The sequence below is a fragment of the Grampus griseus genome, assembly GCF_964374135.1.
Source record: "Grampus griseus genome assembly, chromosome: X".
Taxonomy (NCBI): Eukaryota; Metazoa; Chordata; class Mammalia; order Artiodactyla; family Delphinidae; genus Grampus; species Grampus griseus.
Window position 1 is genome coordinate 42,208,732 of NC_138999.1, and position 22,018 is coordinate 42,230,749.

At 48.6% G+C, this 22,018-nt stretch overlaps 2 protein-coding genes across 8 annotated transcripts; both read left to right on the forward strand.

Moving 5' to 3' along the window:
- Positions 1–4,689: 4,689 nt before the first annotated feature.
- PORCN (porcupine O-acyltransferase) lies at positions 4,690–15,261 on the forward strand. 5 transcript variants are annotated; one of them, XM_082681032.1, is made up of 15 exons: positions 4,690–4,817; positions 5,484–5,656; positions 6,889–7,081; positions 7,406–7,449; positions 7,834–8,015; positions 8,097–8,227; positions 8,342–8,359; positions 9,577–9,591; positions 9,689–9,814; positions 9,975–10,075; positions 11,117–11,193; positions 11,287–11,350; positions 11,473–11,558; positions 12,581–12,691; positions 14,836–15,261. In XM_082681032.1, exons 2-15 carry the CDS (start codon positions 5,521–5,523, stop codon positions 14,935–14,937), a joined length of 1,386 nt encoding a protein of 461 aa, XP_082537158.1. In that variant the 5' UTR covers positions 4,690–4,817; positions 5,484–5,520; the 3' UTR covers positions 14,938–15,261. The 5 variants fall into 5 exon arrangements, with proteins under 5 accessions (XP_082537158.1, XP_082537160.1, XP_082537156.1 ...); XM_082681034.1 differs by lacking the exons at positions 8,342–8,359; positions 9,577–9,591; XM_082681030.1 differs by lacking the exons at positions 4,690–4,817; positions 5,484–5,656 and having other exon boundaries at positions 6,437–7,081.
- Positions 15,262–16,209: 948 nt separating this feature from the next.
- EBP (EBP cholestenol delta-isomerase) lies at positions 16,210–20,336 on the forward strand. 3 transcript variants are annotated; one of them, XM_082681142.1, is made up of 6 exons: positions 16,210–16,351; positions 16,624–16,773; positions 17,250–17,613; positions 18,948–18,984; positions 19,110–19,240; positions 19,865–20,336. In XM_082681142.1, exons 3-6 carry the CDS (start codon positions 17,313–17,315, stop codon positions 20,086–20,088), a joined length of 693 nt encoding a protein of 230 aa, XP_082537268.1. In that variant the 5' UTR covers positions 16,210–16,351; positions 16,624–16,773; positions 17,250–17,312; the 3' UTR covers positions 20,089–20,336. The 3 variants fall into 3 exon arrangements, with proteins under 3 accessions (XP_082537268.1, XP_082537269.1, XP_082537270.1); XM_082681144.1 differs by having other exon boundaries at positions 16,319–16,351; positions 16,654–16,773; XM_082681143.1 differs by lacking the exon at positions 16,624–16,773 and having other exon boundaries at positions 16,226–16,351.
- Positions 20,337–22,018: the final 1,682 nt, after the last annotated feature.

Consider the following 22,018-nt stretch of genomic DNA (forward strand, 5'->3'; position numbering starts at 1 on the left):
GTGCAGCAAAGACCCAATCCAGCCAAAACTAATAAACAAATAAATTTATTAAAAAAAAATACACACAGTGAGATACACCTCATACCCATTAGGGTGACTACTATAAAAATAAATAAATAAATAAAATAAAAAATAACAAGGGCTGGTTAAGATAACCTTGTTGGAACTCTTGTGCACTGTTGGTTGGAATGTAAAATGCTTCAGTCACTGCAGAAAACAATATGGTGGTTCCTCAGAAAACTAAGAATAGAATTACCATATGATACAGCAATTCCATTTCTGGACATATAACCAAAAGAATTGAAAGCAGGCTCTCAGAGAGGCATCTGTACACCTGTGTTCATAGTAGCATTATTCATAATAGCCAAAAGGTGGAAGCAACCCAAGTGTTCACCAATGGATGAATGGATAAACAAAATGTGGCATATACATATAATGGAACACTATCCAGTCTTAAAAAAGAAGGAGATTCTGACACATGCTACATACAATATGGATGAACCTTGAGGACATTATGCTAAGTGAAATAAGCCAGTCACAAAAGGGCAAATACTGTATGCTTCCATTTACATGGGGTACTTAGAGTAGCCAAATTCATAGAAACAGAAAGTAAAATGGTGGTTGCCAGGGGTTGGGGGACGAGGGGAGGGGATTTGATGTTTAACAGGTATGGAGTTTAAGTTTGGAAAGATGAAAAAAGTTCTGGAGATGGATGGTGGTGTTGATTGCACAACAATGTGAATGTATTTAATGCCACTGAACTGTACACTTAAAAATGGTTAAGACGGACTTCCCTGGTGGTGCAGTGGTTAAGAATCTGCCTGCCAATGCAGGGGACATGGGTTCGAGCCCTGGTCCGGGAAGATCCCACATGCTGAGGAGCAACTAAGCCCGTGCGCCACAACTGCTGAGCCTGTGCTCTAGAGCCACGAGCCACAACTACTGAGCCCACATGCCACAACTACTGAAGCCTGTGCGCCTAGAGCCCATGCTCCACAACAAGAGAAGCCACCGCAATGAGAAGCCCGTGCACCACAACAAACAGTAGCCCCCGCTCGCCACAACTAGAGAAAGCCCGCGCGCAGCAACGAAGACCCAATGCAGCCAAAAATAAATAAATAAATGTATTATTTTTTAAATGGTTAAGATGCTAAACTTTATGTTATGTGTATTTTATCACAGTTTAAAAAATTATGTTCAGTGAAAGAAACAAGACACAAAAGATTTGTGATTGTATGATTTCATTTATATGAAATGTCCAGAATAAGCAAATCCAGAATGAGATTAGTGGTTGCCTAGGGCTGTCAGAGACAGATAGGGATTGAATGCTAACAGTCACAGGGTTTCTTTTTGGGGTGATCGAAATATCCTAAAATTAGATTGTGGTGATTTTTGCACAAGCCTATAAATACACTAACTACCATTGCCTTGTACAACTAACTTGGGTGAATTTTATGGTATGTACATTACATCTCAATTAAGCTACTTTTATAACTACATAAAGATAGTAACTGGGACTTCCCTGGTGGCGCAGTGGTTAAGAATCCACCTGCCAATACAGGGGACATGGGTTCGAGCCCTGGTCCAGGAAGATCCCCCATGCCGTGGAGCAACTAAGCCCGCGCGCCACAACTACTGAAGCCCCCGCACCTAGAGCCCGTGCTCCACAACAAGAGAAGCCACACAATGAAGACTAGCCCCCGCTCGCCGCAACTAGAGAAAGCCCACATGCAGCAACGAAGACCCAATGCAGCCAAAAATAAATTAATTAATAAATTAATTTTAAAATGATAGTAACTGATTTTAACCTGTAAATTATGAGTCCCACACTGATACAAATAAACAAACGAATAAATAAATACATGGGGAAGAAGAGAAAGCTCTTTCTCACAGTAGAATCCCAGCTATACATGTAAAAGAAAATCATCATATGGCCACCATCATAGTAGTAATTGCTTCAGGCAAGAATCACCAACGGATGCTAAACTGGTGAGTGGAAGTTTGACGAAAAATAGGAAAGATACATAATCTCAAAGTATGTCCCTACAAGATACTTATTAATTACAAAGGGGAAAGAGTACATTTCGGTGGAGAAATCTGGAAAACACCACCTTAATCGAATGATCAAAGCTAATACCAACAATTTGGAATTAACCAATGCTTTGTGCTTCCGGATACACTGAGGAGAACACAGCGTCACTTCTGTGGAATTCCTGCCCAAAATGCATAATCCAAATCTAATCTTGAGGAAACATCAGATAAACCCAAATTTAAGGACATTCTTCCAAAGCACTGACCTGTGCTCTTCGAAAACATCAAGATCGTGAAAGTTAATGGAAGATGGAGACATTGTTCCAGATTGAAAGAGACCAAAAAGACCTGATAAAGGAATGCAGCTCGTGACCTAGGATTTCCTTTTCCTATAAAAGGACAGTATTGGCACACCCACTAGGATGGCTAGAATCAGATAACAAAGTGTTTGTGAAGATGTGGAGAAATTGGAACCCTCATACTCTGCTGGCAGGAACGTAAGAAAATATCCTTGTTCTTAGAAATTTTATACTGAAGTATTTCATTGAAAGGGCATCACACTTGCAACTACGATCAAATACTTTAGAAAAAATTATAGATAGATAGATAGAGATATACTGAGAGAAAAAGAGAGACAAAATGAGAGAGAGAAAACATTATTCTGAGGCTTGGCAATTTTTTTTTGTCAATCTAATAAGCAAAGAATGGGATCTCTTTGTCTTAATTTTCATCTTTAATTATAGGGAGACCATTTAAAATGTCCTAGAATCTATAACCCAGAATGACTACAAAGGCTATAAAGTCTGACAGATATTTATTGAGTGCCCACTCTCTACTAAGCTCCAGCGGTAAAAATATGAAACATCACACCTAGTAGATATGAAATCATATCTGTTGTTTTAATTTTGCATTTCCCTGATAAAGAGATTGAGTTATCTTTTCATATATTATACGTATTGGCCATTGCAGGTGACTTCTGCCGTGGATTACCTATTCATGTCTACTGTCCATTTTCTAGTGTATTGTTTGTCCTTTTCTTATTGATTTGTAGATGCCCTTTATATGTCCTAGAATCTAGAGACTAGTTCTTTGTCACACACATCAGAAGCCTAGATGGAAACAATCAAGTCTGTGAAGCTCAGGGTACACATAGTGAGGATCTTCCAGTTTTAAATGCCAGGTCTTGCAACCAAAGGAAATATTTCTTGCTTGTGCTGTGGGTCATTGTTGACTCGATTTGAGTATGTTTGAAAACTGAGGAAAAAATTAGAATGAAGTCTAAGTCATAAAATGTATGGCCTGTATTCTGCTGTTAAGGAAAGGAATTAATATTTGTGCATCTGGCCTATGTAATTATCCATTACAGTTGACCACTGAACAACTGGGGAGGGTCTCAATCCGTGTATAATTCATAGCCGGCCCTCCATACCCACAGTTCCTCTGCATCCCAGGAATCAACCAAACAAGGACTGTGTAGTACCGTAGTATTTACTATTGAAAAGTATCCACCTATCAGTGGATTGTGCAGTTCAAACCTGCGTTGTTCAAGGGTCAACTGTTAAATATTTTTCATTTGTAATATATGCATATTCATTTATGAGGTAAAACTCCATCTAACTTCATGTTAACATTTTTTTAAAGAGAGGAGACATGCATTTCTCTTCAATTGCCATTGGTATTTCCAAGCAAAGAACTGCTAATCCCACTCTTTTGTTTAACAGAAAGGGACACTGAAGCCCGGGGAGTGGGCATGGCTTGCCCAGCTCCATACAGGCAGGCATTAATCTGATTAGAACCTGTTTTCCTTAGCTCCTCAGGTCAGGGTGGGGTCCAGCTTGACCTTGGCTTCCTTCTCCCTTCCACCTGATAGCTAAGTAAGTATGCAGTCCGTGCCCAATAAATGCTCCTTTGGAAAAAGGCCCTTCATCAGCCTAGGGACAGAGCGGAGTGTCCAGACACTGCAGGGTAGGGTAGGCAGACAGCAAGTGCTGCATAAATCCTCAGAGTTGGTGCAGATAGGGCCCAATACAAACCATCGTTGGGGACGCTGTAAGTGCTTTATAAATGCTCCCAATCGGTGCTCCGTACTAGCCTCCGGAAGGAGTCCCTAGGGGAAAGCACAGGCGCCTAATTCTTGCTCCTAGGTGACAGTCAGTACTGGTGTTTCTGGCCGGTCCCTGGTGCTGGAAAGGGTTGGAAATTCCCACAGCTCCTTCAAAGGATGGGAAAGGAGAGACCTCGGTTTATTCTCCCATCTGTGAAAAGGGGGCACAACAGTGACACGAAGACGTGCGCGGGTGGGCAGTTTCGGGGGCGAGGCTGATGGCTGGGGAAACGGACTTTCTCTCCTCCCTCCCCCATCTTTCCCATCTCGGCTTCCAAGGATTAGGAATTTGGCGTTTGGACAGTTTGTTCTTGGACGGCCAGAAGACCTCCCGACGCGACCCTTCAGGGACTGGCACACCAAGAGGTCGGAAAGGTGCGGGATCCAACGTTCCACGCGCCGACGTCCTCCCGCGCCCGGCTCCTCTCAACCTCCCGCTCCTCCTTCCCTCAATCCTCCCGCTCCCCTCCTCCTCCGTCCCCGCCCCGCTCCTGTCCTCTTATTGGCCGAGCGGGCCGGCCGGGCCTCCCCGGGATTTAAAGGGCCCGCTCTCCGCGCTGCCCTGGGAGCCGCAGCTGGTCCCGGCCTTGCGGCCTGCGGGGGAGGCTGCCCGGAGGAGGCGGCGACGGTGGCGGCGGCTGTACGTCCCCGGCCCCCTGGACCGCAGCTTTCTTACTGCCAGGTAGGTCGCCGGTAGTGCACGTGCGGCTCTCCCGCTCGCATCCTGAGCCGGCCTCCCCTTGCGGGTCTGCAGCGCGTGTGCTAGGGCCCCCTCTCCATCACCTTTCCAACTCTCCCTTCTGCTGTGTCCCTTTCCACCACCTCCACCTCCCTGCAGCCCCCGGGCCTGGGCAGGGCTTTGTTGGCGGCCGGGAGAGGCCGGGTGGGGGTGGGATGGGGCGCGCGGGGGATACAGGACACCCCCCACATCCGTTCAAGGAGAGATGCACACGGCCCCCAAGTGTCACAGGATCTCCCTCTCTGCCCTCCACACTGAGTGACTCTACCTCGGAAACCAGGGAGCCCCCCAATTTGATATACAGGCCTACAATGTACACCATTCAATCACTATCGGACCCGGACTCTTCCCAGCATACAAGAAACACAGGTCCTTCATTCACCGCAGGTCATGGGCTGTGTGTGTGCACCCAGAACACTCCCCCACACACAGCTGGCGGCTCAATCTGATGTACCTGACACTCACACCTTCCCTCAGCCCCCCAGTACCCTGTCTCTACAAGGGTTGGACAGCCCCAGACTGAAATCTGAGTGCTCAAGTCCATCTCTTGAGCATCGTCTGCCCCGTGGACATCCCAACTAAGCTCCTTCTATGTCCCCCCTTTGGCAGGTCTATCCATCAGTCCATCCATCCGTGGGGGTCCACAATGGCCACCTTCAGCCGCCAGGAATTTTTCCAGCAGCTGCTGCAGGGCTGTCTCCTGCCTACTGCCCAGCAAGGCCTTGACCAGATCTGGCTGCTCCTTGCCATCTGCCTCGCCTGCCGCCTCCTGTGGAGGCTTGGTAAGTGCCTGCCACACCATGGGCCACCACGCCAGGCCAAATCACACCTGCCACGTTCATCTGTACCAAGCCCCACTTTATCCTGCCACATCTTGCCAAGCCAAGCCAGGCTCGTACACGTCCAGCCTACCACAGCCCACCAGGCTAAGCGCCATTCTACCACACCACGTCCCACTAACCCAGCCACCCCATGCTACACCACACCAAGCCACATCCTGCCATGCCAAGCCATACCTTTCCGTATCCCTGGGTTCTGGGACTGTTGAAAGCTGAGGTTCTTGAATCTTGGGATCCTGAAATGCCTACATCCCAAGGTTATAAGATTCTGAAATGCTGATGTCACAGGGTTATGGAAAGTACCATGTATCCCAAAGTGCCGTGTTATGGGGTTTGGGGATTCTGACAAGTTGGAATTCTCACATTCCAGGCTTCCAAAATGCTGGCATTCTGGATTTCTGGAATCAAGGCATGATAAAATCTCTGGATTCTAGGATTCTGGAATGTTTCCACAAATCGTGGCAAGCCTATATCCAAACAACGAGATCCCAAGTGCCCGAGATCCCCATGGGATGCTGAGAATTTTGGAAATCTGAGATTCAGAAGTTCTACACTTTCTTTTTTCTTGTTCTTTTATTTTAAATGGATGTTTTATTTTTTCCCCAGGTTTATCACTTTGAAAAGTTTCAAAGTTACTGAAAAGCTAAGTTGAAAGAATAGTACAATGAACACCCATATATGCATCACCTGATTCTCCAGCTGTCAACATCTTGCCACATTAGCTTGCTCTATCTACCTATCTATCTACCTACCTATCCATCCGTCCATCTGCCTATCTATCTGTCTATCATCTTCCTGAATCACTTGAATAACGTGCTGACACTTCATCCCAAATCCTCTTGCGTGTGTCCCCCAAGAACAAAGACATCTTCCCCCCACAGCCAGAGCCTCAACCATCACCCCTCAGGAAATTTAATCTTGATGCCATAATATTATTCAATATAAGTTATTCAAACTTCCTCCAGGATTCCCAAAGTGACCTTTATAGATGTCTCTTTTCTTTAAACCCAAGCCCTGCCACCTCCCCAGCTCCCCAACACCTGCTTTGGGCCCCCTGCAATCCCACCACGTTCCAACCTCTAAGCCTTTGCCTGAGCTTCGTCCTCTGCCCAGGCTGCCCTTCTACCAGCCCTGCTCTAATTCCCTTTCTTGTCCTCTCTTTCTCTCACCCAAAGGGCTGCCATCCTACCTGAAGCATGCAAGCACCGTGGCAGGCGGGTTCTTCAGCCTCTACCACTTCTTCCAGCTGCACATGGTTTGGGTCGTACTGCTCAGCCTCCTGTGCTACCTCGTGCTGTTCCTCTGCCGACATTCCTCCCATCGTGGCGTCTTCCTCTCCGTCACCATCCTCATCTACCTACTCATGGGGTATGGGTGTATGTCCTCATCCCCACGCTGTCCGCAGAAGGGCGGGGGGATCCCCAGGCCGCCCCTCCTGAGGCTGTCCAGGACAGGGAGGACGTGGGGTGTTTCTGGAGGGGATGGAAATCTGGGAGACTTGTTCTTTCCGAAGGCTACACAGAACAGGCTGGACTTGAGCTCCCCCTGGAGGAGGGAGCCCTGGAGAACTATTCCTCCATGAGGTTGTGCAGGGCAGGGAAGGGTATACCCTCTCTGCACCTTGGTTTCCCCCCTTTGTGGTATCTGAGGCCAGAGGAGTCACAGGGCCAAGACCACCACCTTTTTCCTCAGTGAGATGCACATGGTGGACACCGTGACATGGCACAAGATGAGAGGTAGGCAGCCCTGGCCCTCTCCCCTGCCCCAGCCCTCCAGCACCACTCCACATCTCCTAACTCCCCCCACCCTGTCTTTCCTTCCCCGCTTTTCTCCCTCATCTGCCTAGCCCACTGGACACGCAGCCCTTAGATTCCCCTTACATCTGTGTTTCTCTCTACCGTGTCTCTTCCCCATCTGTCTGTCCCATCTCATGTCCATGCCTGACTCTCTTGAGTCAAGACATCTGCCAGTCCTGGGCCTACCTGCTCAGCTGCCTGTCTGGCCCCATGCCCACCTCTCCACACTTGCTCTTCTTTCTTACCACCTCTCACCTGGTGTTCCCCGTACCCCATGATGACCTGCTCTCTGCTCATCCACTTGACCATGGGCACCACACCTAGGGGCCCAGATGATTGTGGCCATGAAGGCGGTGTCTCTGGGCTTCGACCTGGACCGGGGTGAGGTGGGTGCAGTGCCCTCGCCCGTGGAGTTCATGGGCTACCTCTACTTCGTGGGCACCATCGTCTTTGGGCCCTGGATATCCTTCCACAGCTACCTACAGGCCGTCCAAGGCCGCCCGCTGGTGAGGTCCTGGGTGGACAGGTGGGCAGGGACCATGGGAAGCCACCATGGGGCAGTGTTCATGGAGCCTTGATCCCCACAGAGCCGCCGATGGCTGCAGAAGGTGGCCCGGAGTCTGGCGCTGGCCCTGCTGTGCCTTGTGCTGTCCACCTGTGTGGGCCCCTACCTCTTCCCGTACTTCATCCCCCTTGATGGTGACCGCCTCCTTCGCAAGTGAGCACAGCCTTCGAGGCCTCTGCCCAGCAGTGAGGGGGTTGGGGAGGGACCTGGGGTCTCCCCAGCTCTGAGTTGTCTCTTAATGCTTCTGTCTGTCTTCTGTTACTACAGCAAGAAACGCAAAGCCAGGTAAATGAGGGCAGGTGCTGAGGGCGAGTGGGGCTGAATGGGGGTGGGTGCACAGTCTGTGACTGATTGGTTCTGTGAGTCTGAGACTGTCTGACCATCCACCCGGTGACTAGACAGAGACTGAGTGTCTGTGGCTGTGGTTTGACCAAGATTGGCCCTATGACTCCGTGTACAATGGATACTCCGTCACATACTGTGCCTGGCTGTCCGTCTGTTCTGCTATTTCACCATCAGAAGCAAGTTATGTGACTGCAGTGCCACAAGTATGTGTTGGTTGGTGACACTGACCTGTCTGTGACTCTAGCTAGGGGTTTGTATAGGTTGTTTACCTATCAGCCAGGGACTCCTGTGTGGGACTGGAGTTCTGGCTGTCTGGCTGGGCGGTTGTCCATGATGGGAGTATGTGGCTGTCACTGGATAGGATAAATCTGGCTTGTCTGTAACCCTGGCTGGGAATGGGTCTGACTGTCGCGTGTCGTGCGCATGTCTGTGATGGATTCTGCCTGTGGGTCTGCCTTCTCTGGCTCCTTGGTATTGTCTAGCTGAGGGGCAGAACCGACCTTCCACCCCGGGTGTGACTAGGATTTCATCCAGCTATTTGACTGTATGACCTTCTCCCCTACTCACTGGCCGCTGATTGTGTCTGATGCTGAATGAGGCTCTGAAGGGTGGAATGACTTGCCCAGTGTCACCCAACTAAGCAGCCAGGCACTAATCCCAGGCCTGAATCCAGAACCTATGCTTTTTCCAGTGTAAGACGCTGCTTGTCTTTGACCGTGTCTGACTGTACAACTGACAGGATGACTATCTGAGTACAGAATTGTGTGTGCATGCGTAACAGGGTGCTTGATGGTCTCTGTGCCTAACTAAAGGACTTCCGGGTATCTTATGGTCACCGAATCAGGTCAGAGAGCTTGGAGTCTGATAGTATGTGTGTCTGGCCATGTGGCTGTGAGGTCAGCCTCTAACAGTCCCTGGGTCTGGATGTCTGGCCACGTGAAGCTGCGGGACCGTGTCATATTATAGGGCAGCTCACACATCCATTTGAGCTGCCTGAAACTAACTGATGGTGTACGGATGGATAGATGTGTGGGACTATCACAGCGCACCTCTTTTGCCGCCATATTTGTCTGTCTTGTTGATGAACAACTCAGGCCAGCCTCCAGGGCCTCTCTGACTCTCTTTCCTTTCTTCTCTGCTGCCTTCCTGACCCCTAGGGGCACCATGGTAAGGTGAGTCTACAGAGGGGCCAGGGATGCTGGCACATGGTGGGGTGTCACGCTGGGGCCTGGGCGTGATGCCTCTCTCTCCCTGGCTCCTTTCCCGCAGGTGGCTGCGAGCCTATGAGAGTGCTGTCTCCTTCCACTTCAGCAACTATTTTGTGGGCTTTCTGTCCGAGGCCACGGCCACGTTGGCAGGGGCTGGCTTCACCGAGGAGAAGGATCACCTGGAATGGTGGGGAGGGCTGGGGAGCCCCATCTCCCACAGGGTGCTGCCTAGAGGAGCTGCAGGGAGGAGGGGGGTGTTCCTGGGGGAGGGAACAGCCAAGAACAAAAGTGTGGCCATCAGGTGGGTTGAAATCCCAAATGAGTTTGCGTGTCTCTTTTGCCCATAGGGACCTGACGGTCTCTAAGCCACTGAACGTGGAGCTGCCCCGGTCCATGGTGGAAGTTGTCACAAGCTGGAACCTGCCCATGTCTTATTGGCTAAATAACTGTGAGTCACCACTCCAAGAGAGTTGGCAGTCCTCAACCCACACCCCTTTCACACATTCATACAACAAGCTGAAGATAGTAGGGACCAAAAAATCTCCCAAATTCCTGCCCTTGTGGAGTTGACATTTTTGTGGGGGTAGCAGTATAATAAAAAGAAAATACACAATAGTTCAGGTAGTGATAAGTGCTATGGTAAAAAATAAAGAAAGCAGGTAAAGATGACCTGGGAGTCTTAGGAGTGTGTGAGTAGGGGTGGATGCAATTTTAAATACATCATCCAGAGCAAGTCTCACTGAGGAGCTAACGTTTGAGCAAAGACCTGAAGGAGGTGAGAGAGCAATCAATGCAAACATGTAGGGGAGGAATTTAACACATGGAAGGAACAGCAAGTGCAAAGGCCCTGAGGCAGGAGCATACCTGGCACATTTGAAAAACAGTGAGGAGACCAGTGTGGTGGGATCAGAGTGAGCGAGGGGACCAGTGGCAGGAGGTGAGTTCGGAGAGGTGACAGGGCCTGGTTCTGTAGGGCCTCTCTGGCCACGGGGAGGACTTTGGCTTTTTCTCTGAGAGAGATCTCAGAGCAGGGTTCTGAGCAGAGGAGGGCCATGGGCTGACTTAGGTTGTACCAGGACCCTCTGGCTACTGTGAGGACAGACAGGGAGTCGGGGAGGGCAGAGTGGAAATGGGGAGGAGAGGTCAGATTCTGGATAAACTCTGAAGATAGAACTGACAGGATTTGCTGAGTTTGGTTATGGGCGTTGGGGGTGGGGGGCAGATCAAGGGTGATAGTGAGGCTTTTGTCCTGAGGAACTGGAAGGGTGTAGTTGACACTGGCTGCACTTGGGAAAGACTATAGGAGGAGCAGGTTGGGAGGGAAGATCAGGAGCTAACTTTTAGACAATGTGAAGTTGGAGGCCATCATAAAGAGACTTCATCCTGGGGGCCCCAAGAGGTTGTGGGTATCCTCACCCTGCCCTATGGCCCTCCAGGAAGGGCAGGGGGGAATCTCAGGAGACACTTGCCCCACATCTCCCCCTTGCAGATGTTTTCAAGAATGCTCTCCGCCTGGGGACCTTCTCAGCTGTGCTGGTCACCTATGCAGCCAGCGCCCTCCTGCACGTGAGCAGGGCGGAGCGGGACCAGGGTGGTAGCTGGATGGGGGTGGTAGGGCCTCCTCCTCACTCACCTCATTGCCCCCCACCCCCACCCCAGGGCTTCAGCTTCCACCTGGCTGCGGTGCTGCTGTCCCTGGCGTTTATCACTTATGTGGAGCACGGTGAGGGCGGAACCCAGCCCAGTAGATGGGATGGAAGGTTGGTGGCGGGCTGGAACCACTGTCCCCTGAGGCTAACCTGACGCCCTTACCTCTGCCCCCCCCCCACCCCGCATCTGCCCTAGTCCTCCGAAAGCGCCTGGCTCGGATCCTCAGTGCCTGCATCTTGTCGAAACGGTGCCCAGCAGACTGTTCACACCAGCATCGCTTGGTGAGGGTTCAGCCTAGGCAGCGTTTTGTCCAACTCTCCCCCTCAAAAATTACTTCTGTCTCCATCTTATATCTGTCTCAGGGTGCCCAGCTTCCTCTTCCAGTGCCCGATCCACCCCCATAACCTCATCTCTATTCACTGGCATCCATTTATCTAACGAACATTTATCAAGCAACTGCTATATACCCACCTAGCGTTTATTTTCCCCAGTGAACATCTGTTGAGCACCTGCTGGTATCAGGCATTGTTCAAGGTGCTGGAGACACAGTGGTGAACAAAACAGACCAAAGTCCCAGCCCTCTGGGACAAACATTTTAACAGGGAAGACAGTAAATAAAAAATAAGTAAAGTATAATAGTTTGTTAGACTGTGATTAGTGCCAAGGAGAAAATACATAAGAGAAAGAGAAAGGGAAGTATCAGGGGCTGAGTGGTTTCAAGTTTAAATGGGGAGGTGACTTTTGAGTTCTTTAACTGAAGGAGGTGAGGGAGGGAAGCATTCCAGGCAAAGTCAACAACAGTGTAAAGGCCCTGAGATGGGAGAGGGCCTGGAATATTTGAGGAACAGCGAGGAGGCCGGTATGGCTTGAGCAGAGTGAGTGAGACAGGGAGAGGTGGGCCCTGTAGGTCACAGTGGGGATTTGCTTTCGTTTGAGTCTTTTTTTTTCTCATTCTTTTTGCAACAAGAAGTATGGAGAATTTCAGATTTTCCTCCCACCCGACAACCAATGTTTATCACCATAAACCCCCAACTCAAAGCCCTACCCACCATTTTTCCTCCTCTGCCTGAATACTCACATCTCCCCCAACCTGGACGCTCTCATGCTAACAGTACCCTCATCCTTGGATACCCCTTGAGCTCCCATAGGAGGATCAGAACCATCTCTTTCCTACCCTGGGGGTGGGTGCCCTGGACATCCTCATTCCTGTGCCTTGTGCATTTCCCTGTGTGCCCCTGCCCAAGTGGAGCTGGGGGATGGTGATTAGGTCCAGCTGCCAAGCATATCCATCTGTCCCCCACAGGGCCTGGGGGTGCGAGCCTTAAACCTGCTCTTTGGGGCCCTGGCCATCTTCCACCTGGCCTACCTGGGCTCCCTGTTCGATGTTGATGTGGACGACACCACAGAGGAGCAGGTGAGGTGGGGCCCTGGGCTCAGGGTTACCCAGGGATATGCTACCTATTCATGGGAACCATGAGGACAAAGGTGGGGAGGCCAAGGCATGGGAACCTTGTGTCATCTGTCTCCAGCTTGTGTAGCCACTGCTCTACCGTCCTTCTGTCCCCTTGTCCCTCTGGTTGATTCATACTGTTGGGTCTTTTACTTGGGTGGAGTGTGCAAAATACATTTATTTTACTTATAAAATTTATTTTCTAGAGATGGAGTGCAAAATCCAGGTTTTACTTTTTTAAAAGTTAATTATTTCATCATATTTTTATTTAGGTAGAATTCACAAGATTTCTTTATTTAATTTGTTTAAAAAAATAGTTTTACTTACATTGATTGTGCAAATCCTGGATTCTACTTAAAAAGTGTATGTTGGGATTCCCTGGTGGTGCAGTGATTGAGAGTCCACCTGCCGATGCAGGGGACACAGGTTTGTGCCCCGGTCCGGGAAGATCCCACATGCCGCGGAGCGGCTGGGCCCATGAGCCATGGCTGCTGAGCCTGCGCGTCCGGAGCCTGTGCTCCGCAACAGGAGAGGCCACAACAGTGAGAGGCCCGCGTACCGCAAAAAAAAAAAAAAAAATAGTGTATATTAAAATGTATATACTAGTTTTATGCAGGTGGAGTGTGCACGTTCCAGGTTTTACTCCTTTTTAAATGAAAAACAATTTCAAAATAATGTTTATTCATATGGCACTAGCAGGATCCCGGTTTAGCTTCTCTTTCAGCTCATTTTTTTCTTTTTTTTTTTTTTTTTTTGGCCATTCCAGGCGGCTTTCGGGATCTTAGTTCCCCGACCAGGGATTGAACCCTGGCCCCCGCAGTGAAAGCGCCGAGTCCTAACCACTGGACGGCCAGGGAATACCCTGCATTAACTATTTTTAAAGTTTTAATAAAAATAAAACAAAAATTTTATTTAAAAAGAAGCAAAACCCAGATTTTGCACATTCAACCTGAATAAAAAATTAAAAATTGTTTTTAATGACAAAATATAAAATAATATAAAGTTTTATTTTCAATTAAAAATTTAAGGAAATTCCCTGGCTGTCCAGTGGTTAGGACTCGGCGCTTTCACTGCAGGGGCCAGGGTTCAATCCCTAGTCGGGGAACTAAGATCCCTCAAGCCACGAGGCATGACCAAAAAAAAAAAAAAAAAAAAGTTAATGCATATCACATGGTTGAAAAACCAAACAGTATTCAAGATATTCAGGGGAGAGTCTTATTCCTGCCGTCTTACCCCCACCCTCTTACAGGTAACCACTTTTATTCATTTTATTAAACTATCCTTCTAAAATTGAAGCATAATAAGCAGATATAAAAATATATTTTAATTCCCTCCCCCCTGCTTTTTACCCTAAAGGTAACACATGAATGACACTGTGCTGCATGTTGCTTTTTTCACATAATTCCTGAAAACCTTCCACATGAAGACATAGAGTGTCCTCGTTCATTTTTTCCATTGTGACACAATGTAGTTTGTCCCTTATTGGTGGACACCCAGGTGATTCCCACTCTTTTCGTATGGTAAGTGGTGCTGCAGCAAGTAATACCCTCACATCCATGTGGATTCACATAGGTGCAGACAGAGCTGTAGGATCTAGTCTTGACAGTAATGGAGAAGTTACCTTTTTGCCCTCCCACCAGCAGTATGTGATCGTGCTTGACACCCCGACAACAGAGTGCCTCTCAGACCTCATGGATATGTTTGCCAGTTTGAGTGGAGGAAGATGATGAGTGAGGCTGAGTATTTTTTCGTATATTTAAGAGCCATTTGGGTTTTTTTTCCTTTACTGAAAATGGCCTACTCACCTCCTTTGCTAATTTTTGTCTTTTTAAAAAGTGAATTTCTAGGAGCTCTTTATATATACGGGAGAGTACAGGTCAGAGAGTGGGATTGCCTTGTCTTGTTTTTTAAATTTTTGAAAGAGAAGAAAATACAAAAGAAAAAAACTAAATATGCCTACCTTTCATATGTACCCAATCTCTTCTCTGGGGCCTCACTCAGGGCTGCAGTGGAGTCACAGAAACGTCCTTGAGCAAAGGGTAGGTTTTCCTGAGACCTTCTTTGTTCTTGCTGAGTGGGACCGACCATCACCGCTTTCTCTCCCACAGGGCTACGGCATGGCATACACTGTCCACAAATGGTCAGAGCTCAGCTGGGCCAGTCACTGGGTCACTTTTGGATGCTGGATCTTCTACCGTCTCATAGGCTGAGGCACATCTGTGGACCCTCACAACTCTCTCAAGACCCCTCCTCAGGGTGCCAGCTCTGATGGGGGATGAGGGAAGGCCCTCTCTCTAATTCTTGACCCTCTCTCCATCCTTGACCCCCCAACACCCATATACACACACACACACACACACACACACACAACCATTTCCATGCCTGTCAATCCCCACCCCACCACAAGGAGGGAAGGGAGTGGTCCCTGCTGGGGCCTAGGGGCGGGGGATGCTTGGGGAAGCAGAGAGGGGGAGATCCAGGGCCTCCCCGCCTTCCTTGACCCTTTTTATATACAGTTTGTTATTATCAAATAAAAGTAGGAAGTATACAAAAGGCTCGCTCTTCACTGCTCAGTGGGGAATAGAAGTGAGTGAGGAAGGGGGCACAGCATGGATAAAGGTTTGGAAGCTAGAAACCGTGAAGAGGGAGGTTGTGATTGGTTCATGGTTTATTATCATTCATGATTGGATGATGAGCCTGAGGATAGCACTGCTTGATTTGAGTGGGGCCAGGACAGATAGGATACTTGGATGTAGGGGAGGCCTGATACTAATTGGCTAGAAAAACTGAGGGATCCCCATTCGGTTTGGTTGCCCTGACTGGGACAGAGGAGGGAAAGACTGATGAAGAGTTGATGCTTATTGGTCCTTAGGACTGAGGGCTGTGGGTTCTAATTGGATAGGAGGCCTGGGTTGGATCTGGATACTGACTTAGTCTGGGCGCCCACTGGGTTAGAGTTATGGAGTCCTGATTGGTTCTTTAGAGTTGGCAGGGGGAGATTGAGGGTCTCCATGCCAATTGGCCAACAAGGCTGAAGGGCCTGGGTTTTGATTGGTTCTTCTGACTTGAAGTCAGGAGAGGTGAAGATGGCCTGAGGGAGAGGCAGAGGCAGCGTGTAGTATTGATCTGCCTGTTGTATTAACAGTTTCCTTGCCCATTCGGGGATTAGGATTGAAGGTTGGTCTAGGAAAAGATTTCGTTGCTCTGCCTTTGAAAATGAGGGCAAAGGTGAGAGGACACAACGCAATGCTGATGCAACAGCACAGAAACACCCGATTTCCGATGTGATTTATAAGGGGATAGGAAACTGAAGCCGCGACTCGCTGCAGGTTGGCTTCCGCCGAAAACGCCCACCAACCTTGGCCCTCCCAGCCTCTTCCACGCCTGACTGGGTCTCAACCAACAGCGAAAATGGTACCAACGCGTGAGGGCGGGGTCGGCGGCACAGAGAATTACTATTGGTTGGGAGCGGCAGTGGCCTCCTTCCCAGCCCCTCCATTGGCCAGTTCCGTAAGGCGGAACCTGTGAGGGGTTGGGTTTGAACTAGGGATATTTCGGAGCCAGCGAGCGATCCTAGAGAGACCCCGGAGCCGGTGGGAGAGGCCGCTGCAGCCGCGCTGCTGGGTGAGTTCCCTCCGCCTGGCCTGCCACTCCATCCCTTAGTTCTCAATTGCAAAACGGCCAGCCCTCGGCGCGCCTGCGCAAGACCCTACCCTTCCCCCCCCACCCCGCGCCGTCCCACCCCCCCCCGCCACCCCCACGCGCCTGCGCAGGACCCCCGGCTACCGCGCGGTCGTCCGGACGACAGAAGATCCGCCTTCTCATTGGGCAGCTGAACTAGCGGGTTCTAGTTCTGATTGGTGGTCTCTGTATTTGACCCTCCTTTTTCTCTTTAGCGCCCCGCGCAAGGCTCCTCTTTGTTGCAGGTTAGCCGCAGGCTGCGCAATTTCGGGAGGAGTCGGGCGATCCCACACACTGAACCTGAGGGTCGTCGTTCTGATTAGTCTTCTCTCTTCTGTCCTGCAGTTTCCAGGACTACGGGGAGGGTAATAGCTTTCCGTTGCATGATGCAAGACAGTGACCCCTGCAAATGGGACCTTACCTGGTCGTTGTGTCTCCCCCAGCCGACTGTGACCCCTGAGGGCGGGGATCAGGTGGCTCCCCCACCAAAGCGTGACCAATGAGGGCTGGGACCTAGTATGATTCTTGTGTCTGCCCACCAGACTGTGACCAATGAGGTCAGAGACTGAGCCTGGTTCCTATCTTCCCCAGCAAACTGACCAATGAGGGCTGGGACCTGTTCTAGTTCCTGTATCTACCGCATCCTATGGCTCCCGGAGGGCTGGAACAAGCTTTCAGTCTTTCTGTGGCCTTATAGTCATGTTTTTTAAAACAGTAAATAATTAGATTATTTTAATCATGTCTGTATTAATTGGTTAATTGAGTCCATTTACATTTCTTGTCATAATAAACTATTTGGATTTGATTTTATGATCTCATTCTGTGCTCTCTATTTGTTCAGGTTTTTCCTTTCCTTTTATTCTCCTTTCTACATATCCACACACCTCCATCAGCCTACAAAGACATGACCACCAATGCCAGCCCCGTGCACCCATACTGGCCTCGGCACCTGAGGCTGGACAACTTTGTGCCTAATGACTGCCCCACCTGGCATCTCCTGGCTGGCCTCTTCTTCATCTCTGGGGTCTTAGTTGTGACCACATGGCTGTTGTCAGGTCATGCTGCGGTCATCCCACTGGGGACTTGGCGGAGACTGTCCCTGTGCTGGTTTGCAGTGTGTGGGTTCATTCACTTGGTGATTGAGGGCTGGTTCAGCCTCTACCACGAGGACCTTCTCGGAGACCAAGCCATCTTGTCTCAACTCTGTGAGTCCTGAGTTCTTCAGTGTGCTGTGGAAGGGAATTTCCTGGGCAGGGATTGGCTTAGATGTTTACCCACCCACCAACTCTTTTCCATTCATTTTAAATAAAATTTTTAAATTTATTTAACTTTTTGTTGCATATATATTCACATGGATCCACAACTAAACAATTTAAAGAGGTATGCGGTGAAAATCTGCGTTCTATCCACCAAGTTTCCCCAAATAATTGCATATGTTTCTTTTCAGGGTTTTACACATAAATTAACACACATAAGCCTCAGTTTGCTCAATTATAAAAGAGGGATAATAAGTCATATCCAAATATATGTAAGACACTTAGAACAGTGTTTGGCAGATAGTAGATGCCATATTACTTATTATCATCATCATCATCATTTTTATTTTTTCTTTTGTGTAAATGGTAACATGCTATATACACTTCTGAACTTCGCTTTTTTTAAATGAGGACACTTACAGAACTATTTGACTTTTCCAGTACTGATAGCATTTTCCACCAATATTTTGCTGTTACAAACAATACTCCTTTTTGGCCTCAAGAATAAATCTGGTAGAACATTCTTCTGCAAGTCTCCGTGTGGAGATCTGCCTTCATTTCTCTAGGGTAAATATGGAGGAGTGGAATGGCTGGGTCACATGGTAGATGTGTGTTTACCTTTATGAAAAACTGCCAAACTTTTCAAGAATGGCTGCACCAAAAAAATTTTAAAAATGGCTGCGCCATTTTATATTCCCACCGGCAGTATATGAGAGTTCTAGTTTCCCACATCCTCACTGACACTTGGTATGGTCAGGTGTTTCTTAAATTTTAGTCCTTCCAGTGGATGTGAGTGATATCTCATTATGGTTTTAATTGGCTTTCCCTTAATGACTAACAAAAGTTTGAGTAGCTTTCATGTGTTTACTGACCATTTGGAAATCCTCTTTTGTGAAAAGCCTATTCCAGTCTCCTATTTTTACATTGGGTGATCTGTCTTTTTCTTGATTCTCTTCTCACTCTTTCATTTACTCATCTGTTCACCTTCTCTCTCTCTCTCTCTCTCTCTCTCTCTCGCTGTCACTCACTCATTGGCTACGTCCCTCACTCCATCATTTACACCTGCCTCATTTTACTCCACAAACATTTATTGAATACCAGACAATCACAGCAACACTTATTGTTCTGTGCCAGGTTTGCACACATTATCTTGTATACATATATTAACCCTAGAGTCCAAACAACTACCCCATTTCACAGATGAGGAAACTGAGGCATGGGGAAGTTAGTCTGAGTTCCTTTTCCTGATGATATTCTTCATGTATGTCTCTCGTCTTCTTCAGGGAAAGAGTATGCCAAGGGAGACAGCCGATACATCCTGTAAGTGTTTGCCTCTGTCAAGGGAGACCTGTGTTTTGGAGGGGTGGTGAGTCAGGGACCACTAATGGGGTGCCTTGTGGGGAGAGCACAGTGATGCCAGTGCCCCCCAATCCTTTCTCTTGCAGGAATGATAGCTTCATGATATGCATGGAGACCATCACAGCTTGCTTGTGGGGACCACTCAGCCTATGGGTGGTGATCGCCTTTCTCCGCCAGCAGCCCCTCCGCTTTGTCCTACAGCTTGTGGTCTCTGTGGGTGAGGAGAGGGCCCACACTGGGTGCTTGAGGGCTTGATGGGGGATCCACAGACGTGGGGGCATCCCTGCAGGTGGGACCTCTCAATGTGCCCATCCAGGGCTGAGTCAGACTGAATGACAAACTCCCTGAGGTTCTGGAACAGCCATGCCCCTCTTGGCCTGCATTCTCAAGCGAGGAGGGTTCATTTCTCCTCCCACTCCATCACAAAGTCTCCCATGAAGGTTACGGTTACATGAGGTGACCCATGATGGTGGGAGGCCCCTGGATCCTCCAGGAGCAAGATTCTGAGTTTCCTTCATCTGAGATTCAGTCCTCTTACGTTCTTACTTTGTTAACTTTCTGGAAATGTGAGTTCTCTCTAGTCCTGGAATCCTGAGATGTCTTGAATGAAAGGATTTTGAGCTTCCTTAAACTCTAGAGATACGAACTCTCCTGAGTTCAGAAAGTCTCAGCTTCTGATTTCTGGAAATCTCACTTCTGTTTTCTGAAATCCTCAGCCATATGATTGCAGAACACTTAGGTCTCTGAATTTGGGAATCCTGAGCTCTGATGACTTGGAAAATGGCTTGGAATTGTTCCCCCTCCTTACAGGCTTTCCTTCTTCCCCTTCTATCTCCCACAGGTCAGATATACGGGGATGTGCTATATTTCCTGACAGAGCACCGTGAGGGATTCCAGCATGGGGAGCTGGGCCACCCTCTCTACTTCTGGTTTTACTTTGTCTTCTTGAACGCCCTGTGGCTGGTGCTGCCCGGAATCCTCGTGCTTGATTCTATAAAGCAACTTGCTCGTGCTCAGAGCATGCTGGACACCAAAGCCACAAAAGCCAAGAGCAAGCAGAACTAATGAGTGATGAACTGGGCTTGAACACTGGCTATTGAGGAACTCTCCACCTGCCAGAAGATTCCAATCCTTGCTCTCACAGGTTGGAAGGACAAATCAAATTGATCTGTCAAACTCAGGCTGATGGGTGAACAGGGGGAAGAAAGGAGCTGTGTGGAGCTACTGTCAGGAGCTGTTGGGACAAAGGTACAAGAGAACCTTGGAAGTCTGTGATGGGGACAATTTTTTTAAATCAGGAAATAAAGATCTTGACCCTATGCTGAGAGATCTTTAATGACTAACCCCAGAGATGCCCCATGACTGACCCCATAGACCCCTCCAGCACTCATTCCACAGACCATCATTCTCTCAGCCATAGACTGCCATCATCATCATGTAGACCTCGAATCTATGACCTCACAAATCCCCATCACTGACCCCACAGATTCCTCTGATGGCTGATTAGATCCATGAATCACACCTGTCAGCTCTTTTAAGGCGTGATCATCCACCCACGCCCTTGGCGTTCTCTCCAGAACACACCTCTCTTTTTACAATGTGGATAGGCTGAGAATTTTCCAAATCCAAGTTCTTCAGTTCACTCAACCTCTTGTCTCCTGATCAGGTACCCCACAACTATCCCATCACTAACTCCACAGGCCCCTCATTACTCCAAAGACCCCCATCACTACCCTAACCTTCCCATCACTCACACCAGAGACCCCACAAAACTCACTCCACCACCCTCCCATCACTCACACCACATACTCCATCATTAACAACTAAGATACCCATCACTCTCCCCACAGCCTTTCATTTGCTCCAGAGACAGACCATCATTCACCTCACAGACCTCTGTCACTCACACCACAGACCCCATCACTCGCCCCAACAGACCTCCCATCACGTACAACTCCAAGACTCACCTCATAGACTCCCTATCATGTGTCACACAAACCCTCTCACTCTCCCCACAAACCCCCTATCATTTACCCCATAGGCCTCATCACTCACCATACAGATCCCCTATCACCACCCTATAAACTCCCCATAACTCACCCTGCAGAATCCATCACTTACCTTACATACCCCATCACTCACCCTATAGATCCCCAATTACCCCACAGATCTTCCATCACTTACCCCATATCCTATCACTCAACCCCACAGACCACCTGTCATGTACCCACAGATACTCTTCACCCTACAGACCCCCATCACTCATCCTGCACTCTCTGTCATTAACCTCATAGACCTTCAGTCATAAAACAAATGGGTACTTGAGGAATTTTGAGGAGATGACAAAGAATGAATAATAAAACTGCAGATACCTGGAAACTGGCTCCAGGTAACCTGTGCAGAGCAGGACTTCATTTTAAATCCTGGTTCCGCTCAAGCCTACAGTGTAGCTTTTGACAAATGCCTCACTGTTAAGGCCGTGCTTCACTTTCTCACCTCAGATCCATCACTTACCTCATGGTTTACTTAAGGCATGCTGGCCTCTGTGTTCTTCCTCAGACACACCAGGCACAGGCCCACCTTCCGTCCATTGCACTGTCTGCTCTCTGTGCCATTTACTATCGCTTTGGTCTAGAGCATGTTTTCCCCTTTCATTCAGTGCTTTCATCTGTAAAATGCTTATAATAATAGTACCTATCTCATAGAGTTTTTATGCAGATTAAAGGAATTAATATATTTAGACTATCTGGCGTACACTTTGTTGAATGGAACAATGAACAAATGAAAGAGAAAGTTCTCCCCAGCACTATGGCAAGGACCTCCTTTTTGAATTCCGTGCTTCCAGTATCTTTCCTTCCAGGGCTCTCTCCACAACCAAGACAGGGACATCTGATCACATCATACCCCCATCTAAAACCTGTGCTCCAGGGCCTGCAGGATAAAACTCCAAGCTCTAGGCTAATGTTTTGCTCATTCCACCCTATGGTAATTTTAA

Bases quoted from the DNA above. Each gene is read 5' to 3' on its own strand.
- PORCN (XM_082681030.1), top strand. From the start codon at position 6,702: ATGTCTCTTTTCTTTAAACCCAAGCCCTGCCACCTCCCCAGCTCCCCA. The intron at 9,815-9,974 runs GTGGGGAGGGCT...TTTTGCCCATAG, and splicing joins GAGAAGGATCACCTGGAATG to GGACCTGACGGTCTCTAAGC. The intron at 11,559-12,580 runs GTGAGGGTTCAG...TGTCCCCCACAG, and splicing joins GTTCACACCAGCATCGCTTG to GGCCTGGGGGTGCGAGCCTT.
- EBP (XM_082681142.1), top strand. From the start codon at position 17,313: ATGACCACCAATGCCAGCCCCGTGCACCCATACTGGCCTCGGCACCTG. The intron at 18,985-19,109 runs GTAAGTGTTTGC...TTTCTCTTGCAG, and splicing joins GGAGACAGCCGATACATCCT to GAATGATAGCTTCATGATAT. The intron at 19,241-19,864 runs GTGAGGAGAGGG...TATCTCCCACAG, and splicing joins ACAGCTTGTGGTCTCTGTGG to GTCAGATATACGGGGATGTG.